We start from the raw sequence: 16,368 nt of genomic DNA on the forward strand, positions 1-16,368 counted from the left end.
CCTCGGAATTAGTGCCCCATGTAATAATAATACTGGAATACACTGTATGCACTTTATCACATATGGATGCGTACAGTGTATCACAGTATTATTACTACATGGGGTACTAATTCCGAGGCCCTTCTGCTTAGGTAGGTACTGTTACTTGCCTAACCTACCGGAAGCTGTCAGCGCGCTGCATCGTCAGCATATCAAGAAGTAGGTAGATTAGTAGGTAGGTACCTAGGTATGTCAGTTCGGGGCCGAGAATGTTTCTGACGCCAGCGTATAGCTTCCAGCTCGAATGTTTTACCCTATTCGCAACTTCTGGATAAATTCAAATGCTATTTTTACCTGCGGAAATGATATAGAACATCCGCAAGTAAGACAACATGAAGAAGCATAACAACGGAAATTTCTTTCTCTTTTCTTTCTTTCTTTCATGGCTAGCTGCCTACCTATGCAGATGTTGTGTGGACGTTCCATTGGTCCTCTCGGGATATTACTCTTGTAAGTGGCGCTTACACAAAATAAGCGTTTTTAAAGCGCTTTTTTTTTTTTTTTTTGTTTCCGCTCAGCGCCCGCTTCCTTCCCAAGAGGTTGTCTCAGTTCACAACGCGTATTCTAAGAGGGTACAACATTCCCCATTCCCAATCTCCACTAAACGCCGCGCTACGCAAAAAGCAGCCCGGGCGGAATCTACGCCAAAAACGTCTCCGGCGGCTAGGGATACGCCTTTTCATGGCGATGGCGCTGGCGCTGCGGGTGATCCGATCGATCAGATCACCTGCGCGATATGATCGGCACTCGACAGTTTTTGCTTTTTGTTATTGCGTGTCTTTCTTTCCGCCCCCGCCCCTATTCCTCGCAAGCCCGATTTACCATGTCATCACCTAGCTAGGCACGAAATGCGTAGATCTACCGCAGACTATCTGCTCGCTACCCCCTTAGCCCCCACCACCACCAGCCCGCATCCTCCTAAACCTCTCCTCAGCCGCGCGTGCCCTCCTCTCGCGATCGAGCCTCATCCTCTGCTCGGGCGTCAACCCGCGCGCCTCCTCCTCTCTCTTATCCTGCGCCGTCTTCTTCACGCCGGCATCTAGCAGGCTTCTCCCTCGGCCCTTACCACCCCCATTCGCATCGGGGACCTTCGGGCCTTCGCTTTTGAGCCTTAATTCCTCAGCTTTGCGTCGCTCGGCTTCTTTCGCCTCTGCTTCCTTGCGCTGGCGTTCGTCGCGCTTATCCGCTTCGACTTTCGAAAGCGCCGGTGGCACCCTCGCAGCCTCCCAATCCCACTTCCCCTCGCCAAGTTCGTCGCGTGCGACGCGGAAAGCGTCTCTCGTCGGCCGATCTCCCGCGAGCTCGAAGGCCGTTTTGCCCTCCCTATTCTTGAGCGTGGGGTCCGCGCCCCCCTTCACGATTAGGCCTAGGACGAGCGGCGCTGAGTTCTGGTTCGCAGCCAGGTGAAGGGGCGTGGGAGCGTGGTAGTTTTGCGGCGAGTCGGCGGGTTGGAAGAGGAAATTTGCTGGAACATCATTGCTTTTGAGGTAGGATAAGAGAGCTTGAAGCTTGGATCTGCGGATGAAGGCTTGGAGTTGTGACGTATGTAGTAGCGCTGTCTCTTCCTCCTCTGACAACTTGGGGGCTGCTGGTTTCGCAGGTTTGGAAGAGGCAGCTTTAGTAGATGTTTCCTCTTGTGTCTTGATTTGTTGATTTGGGTCGATCTCGCGAACTTTCAGCCGAGTTAACTCGATAAAAGACCGCATTAGCTCGTTCTGCGTGGCTCGTCGCGTGCTGAAGGGGAAACCCCGTATGCGTGGGTCGTTAGCTCGTAGGACTTGGTCTTCGTAAGGGCCGAAGAGTGTTCTCCGGTTCGTGGCTCCCGTTGCGCGAATGAATAGCAGCTCCGATGTGTCCAGTAGGCCTTTCCAGTCCTGTAAGAGTAGTCGGACCTCATCTGTCAGGGCCTGCTCGTTGTACCTACGGATACTAGAACCGGCCGAATGCGCGTTCCCTTTCGCATTGTCATTTGCCGATTGCGAGCCACCTTGTTTTCTTCTTGTAGTGTATCTGTGAAATGTTTTATGGGCTAGAACCGTGGCCTCTCTATTCAAGGGGCCTGTTGACCCATGCTTCGTTTGCCGCGGCGCCAGAGAGACTACCATAGCTGCGAAGTGACCACCGCCGATCATGCAAAGGAATATATGCGGACCTTTGTAGACAGCAGGTGCAAAATTGCCGTCCGGGCCGGGTTTGGGTACGGCTATCGGTTGTAGTTGTTTCTTCTTAATGATATTGACGATATTGCTTTCATCTCTAGATTCTTCCAATTTGAATATAGCTCGATATACGCCAAAATAGCTATTCTGGGGAAGGATGGGAGAGCTAAACCAAAGTAATGGTTGCGCGCCACCACCCCTCTGTCTCTTCGGAGAATACCCATCTTCATTATCTTCTTGGTTGTCATCTGTACCACCACCATTCTTCCTATCGGCTAAGTTGGCCTGCTTTTTCAAGAGGGTCGTTAGGAGATTGCTCTCCTTCTCATCGTCTTCGTCCTCGTCGGAATCAGGGGAGTCGGATCCCGAAAGGCTTTCGTCGAGGTCTGCGATTAGTTTCTCGAATTCGACTTCAGAGACTGGGCTCTTTCCTCTCAATTTTTGCTTCAGGTTGTAGTGGTGTAGATCCGACTTTAGATGGCCGCGTTGGTCTTGCACGGATGCAAACGAGAGAGCGCATAGTGAGCATGACGGTGAGCCTACTACCGAGGAGCTGCTCGGTACATCTTGTGTCTGCGGTGTTGCCTTGGTAGACTCCTCTTCTATGCTCTGTGGTCCGGCGTCGGCTGCGTCCTGCTTTAAGGAGAGGGTGCTAAGGACCTGGTCGGGTAGATCGTAGACTACATGGTGGGGTATATGGTTAGAAAAGGTTCTACAGTATCTTGCGACGGTAGGTAGAATAGTCAGATAATACCATAGAGGGGTCGCCTCAATAAATCATCTACTTTTTGATCCATTGCCGGCGACTCCGACTTGACCTCTCGTTTATCTAGAAGTTTCAAGGAGCGAAAGAGTGTTGGTGTCTTGGTAGAACTCTAGATGAACTTAAAGAACTTAGAAAAGAGAAAGCTCCTAAATTGGGAGCACCGATGACGAAAGTGGGTTGAGAACCTGGAAGCTTTGGTGGGGTAGTGAAGTACCGTACGTAGCTTCCTTTGTTTTACAGACGGTAGGCACCAAGTCGGCAGGAACCATATCCATTACTTATAGCATTCAATAATTGACTCAATCTTACAAATATCTTCTAATTCAACTCTTTTCAACCCATAGACTAGGATCTATTGATTATGAGTCTATCGGCCAGCTATTTAAATTTTCACAAATTCTCATTGGCGACAATTAGACCAACTCCATTATGGTCCGTTATGAGTAATCGGGTTCCTACTTTACACAGCCTCTTTCAACACCAATACGAATTTCATTTTCGGAAAAGCGCAGGAAAGAAACTTAACTCGCGCGAACACAAACCTGAGGGCATTCGGAATCGAAGTCGATCCTAAGCTGGTGGCCACTGATACTAAACTTCAGCAAGGTCGGTTTCTCTTGCGAACCAGGAAACCAACTTGCCACCATAAAAATCGTACAATGTCAGAGACGACGATGACAATTTCTGCGTGGCAGGTAGTCAATAGAGATAGGAAAGTAACCCGAAGGGATGATGAAGTACTAAAGATTCTCCCACACTTGAGAACAGAGGCAATCCCAATTCCAAAAAGAGACACAATGCCAATCTGTACCTCTAACTATACGTATAGGTTATGACATAAAAGCATTGTCTTTTCTGTCAAAGAGCTTCCGATTGTTGACGAAGGATAGTCGATCAGTACCTATCTAGTCTACGATTCTCACACCGGACAATCAAGGAGCTTACTCTCTATTTCACAAAGCCTCCATGAAGCTCACAAAGAGACAATAATCTTGTTGACAGATCCTCTCTTTGATGTACCACGAAGTGAAGCACTGCTCCTTACAATATCGCAGAACAATCGCATTGACTGGGCGTAAGCTGCCATACAAATACTCGGCGTCTAGCACTACTCGATCAATCTATCTGCTTCCAAGTTATCGATTCTATTACTCTGTAATTCTAGAGAGAAGATTTGTTGAGCAGTCTTCTTTCCTAGATATCTAAGTACCTGAGTGATAGTCTCATGATTACACACACTTCCAACCATCTACTATTACCTAGGTAAAATACCGCCAATATGCCGTGCACCTGCAAACGCTTAACAATCCGTTACGCTTGCCGTCACAAGGAGCGAGAGTTTGATAGATGTTGGCGGTATCAGTTTAAGAAGGACTTCCCATGTCTCGGCATGATCGTCTCAAACTGCGAGGCCCACGTAACGCACACCACGGTACCCCGAGTTTGTAGGAGATGTTTCGAGTTCTTTCTCGGCGCATTCGGAAGGAAGGCTGCTTATCACGTAAGTAAAAAGTTCCTCGAGTTTAAAGGAAATAATGGACTCTCAAGGGAGGTCATTGACCCTGCAACGGTTCCCCCTGAGGCGTACATCTCATCAGCAGAACTAGCTACGCTAGACTCTACTACCGCCTATTGGAGTGGACAGCCAATTGGGCAGCCGTTTCATCCCAGAAGTCCGATGAGAGCAACCAGCTACAGGGATCTTCCATCGGCTGACATTCAACAACCGGAGCCCGTTGTCCACCGGAAACGTCACGGAGATCGTCGCCCGTCACGATCTAAGTCGCGGTCAAAGTCTGCCAAGGCCTCCAGAAAGAAGCCAATTCCAAGGAAGCCAGTCCCCGGTCAGGGCAAAATATCCAAGAGGGACATCTCTAAGCCAATACTCCCTATCCCAACCGGTGGAAGCGACTTTGAGTCTTTCCCAGTAATATCCGATAATACAGTGGTGGAGTACGGAACCAACGAGCCTATCGATCTTTCAGATCTCGTTGAGAACGAAAATGACAATGACCTTGATTATGAATTGATCTACCACGGAAGAGTTTCCAATCGCTTTCCCCACCAACCACTACCTATCCGCCTAAAGCCGGTGTCTAAAGAACCCCATCCTCAAGCCTCGAGTAGTTCACTCGTGAAGAGAATCACCAAAGCGGCTGAAACGACCAGGATCATGGGCTACCCAAACCCAGAGCATAAGGACTTACCTAGCGTGCCTAAGTTGGGAAAAGCGCCCAAGGTCCCTGCCTGGAGAGTAGAGTCCCCAAGCCCCGAGCCCAGCACGACCAGTGAAGACAGCAAAGGTAAAAGTAAAAAAGGTCGCAGCAAAAGCGCGATCCCCTTATCACGCACGCGGGATCTTTCACCAGTTCCCAGGCTCCCGGCACCGGCCACGGCCACGACCACCGAAACCTACCGTATGTAATACCGAGAATCATCTTCCCCCTTCTGGCCTCCAGAGCCATCTCTTAAAGAGCTTACTGACTCTTAATGTACAGTGGTACGTGGCAGAACCTCATCTGAGTTGCTTACTAGACCCAGAGCCACCTCTCTGAGTGACACTCTCCGGATCTCTCTGCCGCCACGCACGGCCGGGCTCAAGAATTTCCGCGAGAAGGGTATTCCGTCGGCGGCGTTCTTGCTTGAAGAAAATTTCGGAGAGCAAGTACAGGCTGCTGAGGATTCCCCCACGGTGCTTGTTTCTGTCAGCACACCCTCTCCAGCTTACTCGTGCGCTGTGCAATCGTGTTACTGCTCGCAGGGGGATGATGCCCAAGTATGCCCCAGCTGTCTCGAAAGGCGGAGATTGGAGCCTGAATTACAGTCGAAGTGGCTTTAAAGGGACTTAGGATAAAGGTAAGAAAGGGTAAGTTCGTTTCATACTAATGGTGATCGCGACAATCAAGGTAAGCATATTTTGCTTCGCTGGCTTCGTCTCCCACTTTCTCATATCACCCCATCTGCATCTGTACTTGGAAGCGGGACGTGGTAGATTAAGGGAGCGTGTTTAAAATCTGTTATAACGTTAAGGTAAGTATCTGGAGATAGGTCAGTAGCGTAATATCAACCCTGAAAATGCTCTGGATAGCATTTTTATATAACATACGTTTTCCATATTCTTTTCTCCATGTGATTTCAAATAAACTACTTGAAACGTGATACAATAGGTAGCCATAGTCATGCTCTCAATGGGATTCATGGTAGGTCTTGAGAAACGGTATCTCTGTAAGTTAGAAGACTGCAAATATGCCAGGGGTTTCATTCATAATCCGACAGTACCGAGGTCAGTCATACCATAAGAAAGCATTGAGGCCCGACCGAAAACATTTGGGTATCATTAAAATATCAAGGAAATAATCGTAACTTAGGTTTGGCTTCTGGAAACCCGCCTTAACTCATTTCCTTGACTAGCTTTCGTACCAACTTCTTCTGCTGTTCGATAGTGAGGTTTTTCTCATCAGTCTCCTTCACCGCCCGCCCAACAGCTAGCACGGTCTTGACTTTCTCACTATTAACCCATATCTTCCCGTTCCTACCGACGGCAGTCTCGAACGCAAGACCGGCGGTTCCGAGTTCCTCTAGGACAATGACTTTGCCCTCTTCAACGGACTTGCGCATGAGGAGCCGTCGAGCCATTCCTAAGGAGATGTCGAATAGCATCCCGCCATTCAAGGGACCCAGACCGTCTGCTTTGCCTGTGCTTGGCGACACGCATTCCAGCTCGGGATCCATGTGCCGATTGGCAAGGCAGACCCTCGCGTAGACCAGAGCCCCGGGATTCAGGTTGGGCCGCGTCTTCTTCGTGGCCATCTCGAATGCTAGCTGAGGCAGGATAGCATTGGAAGTGTACCCCGACAGCATGACGTAGAAGTAATCCACTGCCGAGTGGTGAACGGATCCAATGACGAGGTCACCGACCGCGGGTATGTACTGCGAATTTGTTTAGTTTGGCTTTGTCGTAAATTAGGGGGAGGATAAAGGTGCTTACTCGACCTCCGTTGTACTCAACCCATATCGAATTCTTCCTGTAATATGTGACGAGCTGGCCAGCGACTGTGGGGACCAGCTCGTTTGGAGGAATGTGTCGAAGTCCAGGACCGAGTCTTAGTGGCCGCTTTGGATGAGAGGGTATTAATGAGGGATCTATTTGATCGCCGGGGAGGACGAATATCCTCTCGCTCTGTTCAACCGCCATTTTGATCTTTATGTTGATGTATGAAAGTTCAGTGTCTTAAGTCTCAAAATTTAGTGGGGCTTGGTTATTGTACCCAAAGGTGAGGCTGGTTTTAGCTACTAGTTGTGGCTGGGGCGTGCTAGCTTGTGAATATCTTGGCGGTATATGGAGGGGCTATTGTGGCTAGTGTTAGCGGCATTACCATGCAAGTAAGGCAGACAAGGGTCTTATTAGGTAGCGTTGAGGGAACTCTAATTTTTTTTCTTTTTCAAGGTCAAAATTTTGGCAAGTCGCCGAATTCGAAATCTCACACCCCACCATAACCACGCACCAACTCCGTCAAACTCGTTAGACAGTCTTTTAGACATTTCTAATAATATAACTCTCCCACCCCGATATCAACAAGACGACAATTCTCGAAATTTTGCACTCATGAGTGAGAAGACCGGTCAGCCTGGCGTTTCGCCGGATGAGCGAGTTGCCATCGGTATATCTTATGGCAACTCCTACAGCTCTATCGCCTGCACGATCGACGACAGCCCTGTCGTAATTGCAAACGAAGACGGAGGTAAGAGACGGCATATTAAAATCCTAGATTTTTATTTCATAAAGTGTGCTATAGCTCACTAATTCTATGACAGACCGACAAATTCCCACGATTCTATCCTATGTCGAGGGCGAAGAGTACACCGGAAACCAGGCCAAGGCTTTCTTAATCCGAAATCCCAAGAACACTCTCATTTCCTTCAAAGACTTCCTCGGCCAAGAGTATGTATTTTCTGTGGAATATATCGCTTTTTGACTACTTTACTTACCTTTGCGACAGGTTCAAGTCGATTGACCCTACCCATTGCCATGCTGCTGCTCACCCTCAGGACTCGACTAGTACGATTACTTTCACAATCCAGGACAAGGTAGAAGGAGAAGAACCCTCGACTCTCTCCGTGAAGGAGGTATCCACCCGGTATCTACGCCGTCTCATGCAATCTGCTTCGGATTATCTCGGAAAGAAGGTCACCTCTGCCGTTATATCGGTGCCCACCAACTTCACAGAAGCTCAGAGAGAAGCTCTGATCCAGTCCGCAAATGACGCCGATCTTGAGGTCCTCCAATTGATCAACGAGCCCATCGCCTCCGTTCTTGCTTACGATGCGAGACCTGAGGCCGAGCTAAAAGACAAGATAATCGTGGTGGCTGACCTTGGCGGCACTCGCTCGGACGTTGCCGTGGTCGCCTCAAGGGGTGGCCTGTACACCATTCTCGCTACGGCTCACGACTACGAATTTGCAGGCGTTCATTTAGATGGTGTCCTTATGGACCACTTCGCGAAAGAATTCATGAAGAAGAATGCTAACGTCGACCCTCGAGAGAACGCAAGGAGCTTAGCGAAGCTCAAGGCAGAATCCGAAGCTGCCAAGAAGGCTCTTAGCATTGGTAACAATGCCAGCTTCAGCGTTGAGAGCTTGGCAGAGGGTATCGACTTCCAAACTACCATTAACAGACTACGATATGAGACGATTGCGCGCAAAGTCTTTGAAGGTTTCAACCGACTGGTCGAGGGTGTGATAAAGAAGGCTGGCTTAGACGTACTCGATATTGACGAGGTCATCCTGTCTGGCGGTACATCACACACACCTAGAATCGCCGCTAATTTCCGGGCCATATTCCCGGAGACCACTGCCATCCAGGCCCCTTCAACGAGTGCCACCGCTATCAACCCCTCGGAACTTCAGGCCCGTGGTGCGGCCCTGCAGGCCTCGTTGATCCAGGAATACGAGGCCGACGATATTGACCAATCGACACACCCTGCGGTCACGACCGTAAAGCACATCACGAACGCAATTGGTGTTATCTCATTATCCGACGAAGGTGAAGAAACTTTCACCCCTGTTATTGCACCGGAGACGGCCGTCCCAGCTCGCCGAACAGTGCACATCGCAGCTCCCGAGAACGGAGGAAGTGTTTTGGTGAAGGTAGTTGAGGGTGGTACCCATATTAAGGTTACGAAGCCCGAGCCTAAGCCGAAAGAGAACGGCAAGAAGGAAGACGACGATGAGGACGAAGACGACAGCGACTTCGATGATTCCGACGAGGAGGAGGAAGAGCACCGAGAAAAGGTGTGGAAGATCGGCTCTACCTTAGCCGAGGCGGCCATCCGGGACGTCAAGAAGGGAGGCAAGGTCGAGGTCACGATCAACGTGGCGGGCGACCTTGCTGTCACCATCACGACGAGAGAAGTCGGCGGCAAGGGCGGCGTCAGGGGTACTTTGCCGGCCCCTTGAGAATAGACTGACTACCTCCCTAATATTTTTGTGCCCCTGTTTTCCCCTTTGATTTCGGTCTAATGAATAAGGGGGGTTCTATGATGCTTGGCGTGGCGGGCTTCTAGATAACGCGAGAGATGGGAACGGATGGAATTGATGTCATGTGGAATGCGAGATGCGTCCGACGTTCCACGTTCCTGGGGCAAGAATACCTTTTACGTACCTACCTACCTAGGTAGTAGATATGAGGTAGGGCAGGCAGGCGGGCAGACAGGTTATACAGAATAGACAAAAGGCATCTTGCACAACATGAGACGATTATTAAGTACAGGGTGAAATGTTGACATGTTCCATCTATAAGCGCTCAGCATTAGTTCTTGATTAATTTCGCAACTTTGCCTAGGTATTTTAGGCGCGCTATTTTTATTCGATTCCCCTCGCTCGGCGTGGTTACATATTAAGGTAACAAACGCAGACGCAGATGCACATTCCTTACTCCCGCTTTCTATCGCGATTCCAGGCTCCTTCGCCCTTCCATCCCATCTTTTCTATACCAATATAATAGCTGAAGTAAAGAAAAAGAAAAAGGAGTACCTAGGTAGCCGAAGGAAAACAGCGCCGATGCGAACCTAGCATATATACTAGGTATATACGAACGTATGAACATATGAATGTACGTATGCCCCGTACCCGAATTACCTATGTTCCGCTAGAAAAGAAAAAAGATGCGCGCGAGGACGCTGGCTGAAACATGCTGTACGCAAATACACGAGCAAATAGGGCAAACAAGCAAGCCACCACCACCTTTTTCGCAACGTACCACACGACCCCTCCCCAGGCAACTACGCACCCTTACCTTTCGGGCTGCTGCGTTCCTACGTAACAGTCCCCGGCAAAGCCCAAGCAATCAAGTCCTCCCTCTCCTCATATTCATCCACCTCCCTCTGCCGGCGGAATCCCTCGCGCCCACGATCGCTCCCCAGCGTCGGGGTTAAGCTCGCCAGACTCTCGCTGCGGCCGCGCAGTCCTCCCGAATCGCTACCGCCAATGGGTGGACTATCGTGGGCTCCGTCGTGGGTATGCGCCATCTCGTCTTTAAGCAATCTGCCACTACCCCGACGGCCGCGCCCACCTCCGCCTAGGTGAGTGCTCATATTCCCCATCACCGTGTGCGTGCTCCCACCGCTGTGCGTTCGGGAGTGCCCGTGCGAGCGCATGCGCCGGATATCGCTCGGTCGTAGGGTGCTACCGCCGAGACCAGCGGGATTTTCGTCGCCGCTAGCGCTGCCGCTGTTGCTATTCGTGTTGCTGTGACTGCTATCCACAGACTGACGGCTGCTCCTCCTACGAGTAGGCGGCTTAGCGCCGGGCCGCGTCGTATCACTCCAGCCGTCGCCGCCCGAAAAGATATCCTCGATACACTCGTCAGCGGGCAGCTCACCAGGCTGGCAAGCCCAGCTCGCGGCTAGCGAGCGACGGTACATGTCCTGGAGCTCGGAGGCGTCGCGGGATTTGCTGAGGCTGTTGGCGCCGGGTGGGTTATTGTTCTTGCTACTAGAAGGTGGGGAGCCGTCCTCGGAGGGAGCCTCGACCTGGATCTGCTGGTCGTTGCCGGTGCCCGTCATGATGCCGGCGATGCCGCCGAACATGGGCGCCGTCTTTAGCGCGGGCGCGATGTAGTTTCGCTCGCCGTCGATTTGGACCATGAGGATCCCGATCTTTAGTGTACTGTTGATCTTGCTGTCCTGCATCAGGTACCGCCGCACGATGCCCTCCTCCGCCTCGTCGTCTACGACGTCGATTTCCTCCGGGTGAGGAGCGCTGGGCGGGCTAGAACCACCCACGACGGGAGCGCCGCTGGCGGATCTGCTGCTGCTTTGTCTCCGGTGCGATAGGCCCTGTCCGGCCCGCGCGTAGTCGAGGCTGGCGCTGGTGCGTGGGCCCCGTCGGGGGATATTCTCGCTTTCTTCAACATATTCGCTTAAGTTGAGACGAACGTAGCCGAGGGGAATCTTCTCGTCGCGACCACCGGTGGCTAAAGGGAATTCCTGGAGAATCTCGAATTCGATGGGGCAGTCTGTTAGGTTGTTGGCGCGATCGATAGAGATGCGCAGAGGCACTATTTTGGAGTAGTTGTAGAGGACGCGGTGGTTGATCTTGTCGATGGAGCATTTTGCGGTGCGGCCACGATGCTCGCTATGCATGGAGTTTGGGAGATGCCATTTTATCGTGGATGTACCAGCCACGAGGGGCACGTTGTTCAGATCATAGATGGTGAGGTGAAGCTCAAATTTCGGCTATAAGGACAGAGACGATGCGTGTTAGAATCGGGGATTATATATATGAAGGATGGATAAGGCGTATTTACCTTCCGCGCCTTATTAACTATGGGAAAATTCCGCATGTTAGCTCGAGCAATTGGTGAAATTCGCTGCGCATAGCAATGGGTATGGCAGCAGAATCAAAAGACATTATGTTTATAGGTTATCCCCGTAACTCCGAGCCGCGAGGCAGAAGACAACAAAGAAGCAAATGTAATCGAGTTGAAGAGCAGACACAGGGATATATATGGTATGGAATATGCTGACACGCACACGAGACAATATAAATTGGTCAAGAAAGTCATGAAGTTACATGTTCGCTTACTGGATGAATGCGAGACAGCGGAATAAAAAGAGAGATCGAACAAAAGAGGAATGCGGCTCAAGAAAGAGAACGACGGCGACGGAATTGGAATTGTATTTGGGGGGGAGCATGCAGGCTTACATACTCAGGGACGCCATAATAATATAATTAAAGCCGCATTCACCCCAACGGCAGAAAAGCACATGCTACCTGCCGCTTGCTACTAGTAGAAAGCGAACGGAGGCGGCGGTACGGCGGCGGTAGTATACTGGTACTGGCACTGATAACAGCATGCAGTCATGGTTTGAGACCGATTTGGGAATGATGACAGCCGATACGCAGCCTGCAGTGCGCAAGTCTACAGCCCGCAGGGCAGGGCCGACTAGGTACTAGATGGTGTAGGCCGGCTGCTAGTAAGGAATGATCAATTCTGCTCGGCTTCACCGGATCGGGAGGGAAAGGAACGAATCAAGATAGTTCGGTAAGGGGGGATTGACTCGAATTAGCTGACCATGTAGGGGATGTAGGGAGGGCTACCCTAGTTCGTCGTCATTTCGTCATGTCACTGGTTGATGTATTGATGTATTGGGAAACTTGGAAGATAAAAAGTCAAGATCGTTGAAATTCCAGAACGTGAAATGGAAGTAACATGTAACATGATTGACCCATCACCTGCTTTCGGACCCAACAAAAACGCACCTGCCTCAGCTTGGACGTAAAACAGACCTATTTCAAAGTACATATACAACAGGTAGCTAAAACTTTAAAGACGTCATCCCTTGGATATTTACCACTTAAATTTAACAATAAAAACGGCTTGGCAGACCGGTCTCCAGGTACAGAGTACAGACATAATATCAGTGCGTGAGTACCTCAGCTTCTGAATCCAACTTGGAACTTCCAATTCACTAGCGGAATTTCTACTAGCCCGGCAACCACTTTACACGTCCACTAAGGGTTAGCGAGATCAGATGCTAGTAGCATGCAAGGTCCACTTGGTGTCCCTAAACGCTACAACACTAAAAAATTACATCCCATCTTACCTAAGAAAAGCACGAGAAGACGCGAAAAGTGCTACGCGTTTAGTGGCTGAGGGCATCTCGGAATTCGTATATCGCATCGTACGAAGTCGGTATACGATAATCATGACAAGCTTAACCCAGCTCGGGCTTATAGCTGCTAGGTTACCAGTCCTATTCTGATGTTCCGGATCATGCATCAAGAGGGGATACCAATACTGGCAACTAAAACCTCGGAAATATCATCGGATCCAACGGATCTCGAATCGAGTGATTTTTCTTGACAGAGGACAAAATGCCTCCTCAGAATGCACCACAGCCGAAGCCTGCAGGGGCATCGGCCGTAAAGTCTGTCTCAACGAACAAACCAAAAATCAGACCTGAAGCATCTGAAAACCCGCCACAGTCTAAGTCCAATAAGAGAAAACAGCCACCACAGCAAAATGCAGGATCGAATAAGTTGGACAAGGACACTGACTCTGGACGAGGTCCAAAGCGTCCGAAGATGCATGAGGTTCGAAGTATTGCTGCTCAGAAGTCTCACGCTGCTTTAAAAGATGGAGAACTCAATGTTCAGTCGTTCGTGAATTCTCTATCATTTGAGATGAATGCCCTAGATGAGAGCATGAGACGTACTAGGACCTCCCAGAGTAGTCGAGCATTTCAGCGTGTGCCATTTAGGATGAGACGTAGAGCCGCTGCTCATAACTTCAGAAGAGTTCCAAAACGTCTGCAGAAGAGGGCCATTAGGGAGATGGAAGAGGACAATACCCCAACAGCTAACTCCAAGACAAGAAAGCCAAAAACCACCAAGGCCAGGATAAGAGCTGAGACAGCCCGGAGACTAGGAATCCTTGCAAAACGAAAAAGACTTCAGAAGCTGAAGAGCTCTGGCGTTGATAAGGAAACTATCTCCATAAGAGCTGCGAGGCCTAAGATACGAAGGAATACAGTCAACGAACCTATTATCACGGCTAGGAAGTTCCGAAGACGTCAGATTTCGAAGACATGGCTCCCTACTCATTTATGGCATACGAAGAGAGCGAGGATGACGCCTCCGAAGGAACCATTATGGAGATTTTCGATTCCCCTTACGCCGACACAGAAAGTGTACCGGCCAACTCATCGTATTCAATGGGAAAAAGGTGCGATGGCATGGGATATGAGTTATATGAGTACTATTGGTTTATCTGGACCTCAGAATAGCGTCCACAATATTCTCAAGTCACTAGGACTTACGCAAGAAGCCCTATGGAATGACAAGGCAAAACGTTGGAGATCAGGTGCCATGCATTGGTCCGGGACATTAACTAGGAAAAGCAACGACAGTGTGCAGATTATCGGCCCGGCGACTATTGTTTGGAATCCGGAAAAGGGGGTCAATGACGCAGACCAGCGGAAACAATTTAGGCAACTTTATATTCGTATTCACCCCTCAGCATTCTTGGAAACATTTAACGAACTTCTACGACTCGCGAAGGCCCAAAATCCCCGACCGTATATAGAGGACTTGAGGTTTGAGATAGGAAGCATTGATATTACTGGACCCGACTCTACAGAGGCTCTCCTAGGTGTACTCAAACCTTATCCTCCAAAGTCCGAAGGTGAACAATCCCACGTTTCCAAATTTGAATCACTTGCTGGTCTGAAGGACCCAGGAACCTTACCTTTTGGGTGTCTTTTGGCCTTCTCCGTCGCAGATCCTCGCCTCCGCTATCCGCCACGACAGGTAACTCTTCCAAGGGTGGATGATCATAATGCGCAAAAAGCACTTCTAGAAGCCATATCAAGTTTCCGGGGAGAGGAGGAAATCAATCCTCATCAGCTATTCGATAGAGACGCACGGTTCAAAGCTTCTAAGCTTCCATCGCAACAATCTCTTAATCGTCGACGTGGCAAAGGTGCTCCAGGAACCAACCTCAAGCCTACTACAATCGATCCACCTATTCCCATAATATTACTTGCTTCTCGCCACTCCATAGGTTCCCAATCCGCCGGTACTTGGACATTGATGTTACCATGGAAATGCGTTCTCCCTATATGGTACAGCCTGATGCATTATCCCTTGTCAACGGGCGGTAACCCTTGGTTCGGAGGTCTAGATGAGATCAGGCACCTTACCTTCGAACGAGGTCTTCCATGGTTCCCCGGAGATTTTCCAGGCACAGATGCGGGTAAAGTCTGGGAATTAGACGAACGAAAAGTGAGGCAGAAATTGTGGAATCGCAGACCCAAAGCCAAACGAGTCAATTGGGAATCACTTGACCTAGGAGCAGGTCGGAAAGGCGAGGTGGGAATAGGATGGGCTTGTGATTATGAAGTACTCTTCGGCTTCAAGAAAGCAGACGAGCCTGACAAGATGTTGGTGGATGAGAAAGATGGGGATGGAGCACCAGAGCAAAAATCACCGAATGAGACACAAGCAGCGCCTGTAAACCCTTTAGAAAGCATCACGCAGCTTTCCAAATCCACATTTACCGCTCACCAGTCACCCACATCCGAACCGCCTCCTCCAACTTCATTGGTGACGGTGAATATCAGGATTCTAGGACGCGGAATAGCAAATACCTGTGCTAGGGTCTATCGGCTACCAGACACGAAACCCGCCAGAGTCTCGACACAGGCTGAAGTACCAGCTACGAACCCTCATTATAAGAAGAATGAGGGCAAGCTGCCGCCTAACCTGCGCGATCAGTGGCTAGCACAAAAACCATCCAAAGGAAGCCCTAGAAAGAAAGTTGTTGTCAAAGAGGACTTAGACCTAGAGACACGGCAACAATTACTCGCACAGCAGCTCCTCGGCCCGCCGGAGCCGTACCCACCGCCTCCCCCTAATTCGGAGAACATCCAAGGTCATCCTCTATGTCCGGGTGAGGAAGACCTGATCGGATTTGTGACGACTGGAAGTTTCAACCTTAGAGACGGGAGAGGCGATGCAATTGGAAGTTTCTCAGCCACGAGGGTGCTGGAGGAGCTAAGGCGGTATAGGAACAAGAATGACCCCAACTCCCGACTTTGCGTGGTCAGGAACGCGGGTCAGAATATTGGTTGGCTTGCAAGGTGGGAGTTGATTTAAACTAGTCGATACCCTTGAGATAATAGAAGGTGCATTCAAATACAAAATCGAGTATTATACGCAGTAATACCCTTAACCATTCAAGTTAAACTACGTTACAGTCCAAGACCAGAAGGTTACTAGGTTAGCATTAATGTCTTTATCATCAGGATAGTCTCTACAGGATAGTCAAGCTACTAAGTTAGTTCCGAGTCAATGTTGCCATTATTAATAATATTCTGAGGAAAGAAGGTATCTTCCACTTCT

General features: G+C 49.8%; 6 protein-coding genes across 6 annotated transcripts; 3 read left to right on the plus strand and 3 right to left on the minus strand.

The window, feature by feature from the left end:
* Positions 1–385: 385 nt before the first annotated feature.
* On the minus strand, positions 386–3,249 carry F4807DRAFT_437944 (uncharacterized protein). Its single transcript, XM_047999082.1, has 2 exons — positions 2,953–3,249; positions 386–2,878 (listed from the first exon to the last, which is right to left on the minus strand). Exons 1-2 carry the CDS (start codon positions 2,993–2,995, stop codon positions 927–929), a joined length of 1,995 nt encoding a protein of 664 aa, XP_047851214.1. The 5' UTR covers positions 2,996–3,249; the 3' UTR covers positions 386–926.
* A 642-nt stretch (positions 3,250–3,891) lies between these two features.
* Positions 3,892–6,079, plus strand: F4807DRAFT_220656 (uncharacterized protein). Its single transcript, XM_047994055.1, has 2 exons — positions 3,892–5,381; positions 5,463–6,079. Exons 1-2 carry the CDS (start codon positions 4,244–4,246, stop codon positions 5,801–5,803), a joined length of 1,479 nt encoding a protein of 492 aa, XP_047851215.1. The 5' UTR covers positions 3,892–4,243; the 3' UTR covers positions 5,804–6,079.
* A 275-nt stretch (positions 6,080–6,354) lies between these two features.
* Positions 6,355–7,159, minus strand: F4807DRAFT_463385 (uncharacterized protein; the record flags this gene model as incomplete). The annotated part of the gene is made up of 2 exons (XM_048001974.1): positions 6,355–6,894; positions 6,953–7,159. 2 exons carry the CDS (start codon positions 7,157–7,159, stop codon positions 6,355–6,357), a joined length of 747 nt encoding a protein of 248 aa, XP_047851216.1.
* A 226-nt stretch (positions 7,160–7,385) lies between these two features.
* F4807DRAFT_437950 (HSP70-domain-containing protein) lies at positions 7,386–9,710 on the plus strand. The gene is made up of 3 exons (XM_047999083.1): positions 7,386–7,706; positions 7,780–7,906; positions 7,965–9,710. The coding sequence occupies exons 1-3, from the start codon at positions 7,571–7,573 to the stop codon at positions 9,418–9,420; spliced, it is 1,719 nt and encodes a 572-aa protein (XP_047851217.1). The 5' UTR covers positions 7,386–7,570; the 3' UTR covers positions 9,421–9,710.
* A 463-nt stretch (positions 9,711–10,173) lies between these two features.
* F4807DRAFT_220699 (N-terminal C2 in EEIG1 and EHBP1 proteins-domain-containing protein) lies at positions 10,174–11,921 on the minus strand. The gene is made up of 2 exons (XM_047994056.1): positions 11,771–11,921; positions 10,174–11,699 (listed from the first exon to the last, which is right to left on the minus strand). Exons 1-2 carry the CDS (start codon positions 11,804–11,806, stop codon positions 10,278–10,280), a joined length of 1,458 nt encoding a protein of 485 aa, XP_047851218.1. The 5' UTR covers positions 11,807–11,921; the 3' UTR covers positions 10,174–10,277.
* Positions 11,922–12,846: 925 nt separating this feature from the next.
* F4807DRAFT_220770 (ribonucleases P/MRP protein subunit POP1-domain-containing protein) lies at positions 12,847–16,346 on the plus strand. The gene is made up of 2 exons (XM_047994057.1): positions 12,847–12,891; positions 12,955–16,346. Exon 2 carries the CDS (start codon positions 13,342–13,344, stop codon positions 16,120–16,122), a length of 2,781 nt encoding a protein of 926 aa, XP_047851219.1. The 5' UTR covers positions 12,847–12,891; positions 12,955–13,341; the 3' UTR covers positions 16,123–16,346.
* Positions 16,347–16,368: the final 22 nt, after the last annotated feature.

Source organism: Annulohypoxylon truncatum (assembly GCF_022578515.1).
Source record: "Annulohypoxylon truncatum strain CBS 140777 unplaced genomic scaffold F4807scaffold_32, whole genome shotgun sequence".
Classification (NCBI taxonomy): Eukaryota; Fungi; Ascomycota; class Sordariomycetes; order Xylariales; family Hypoxylaceae; genus Annulohypoxylon; species Annulohypoxylon truncatum.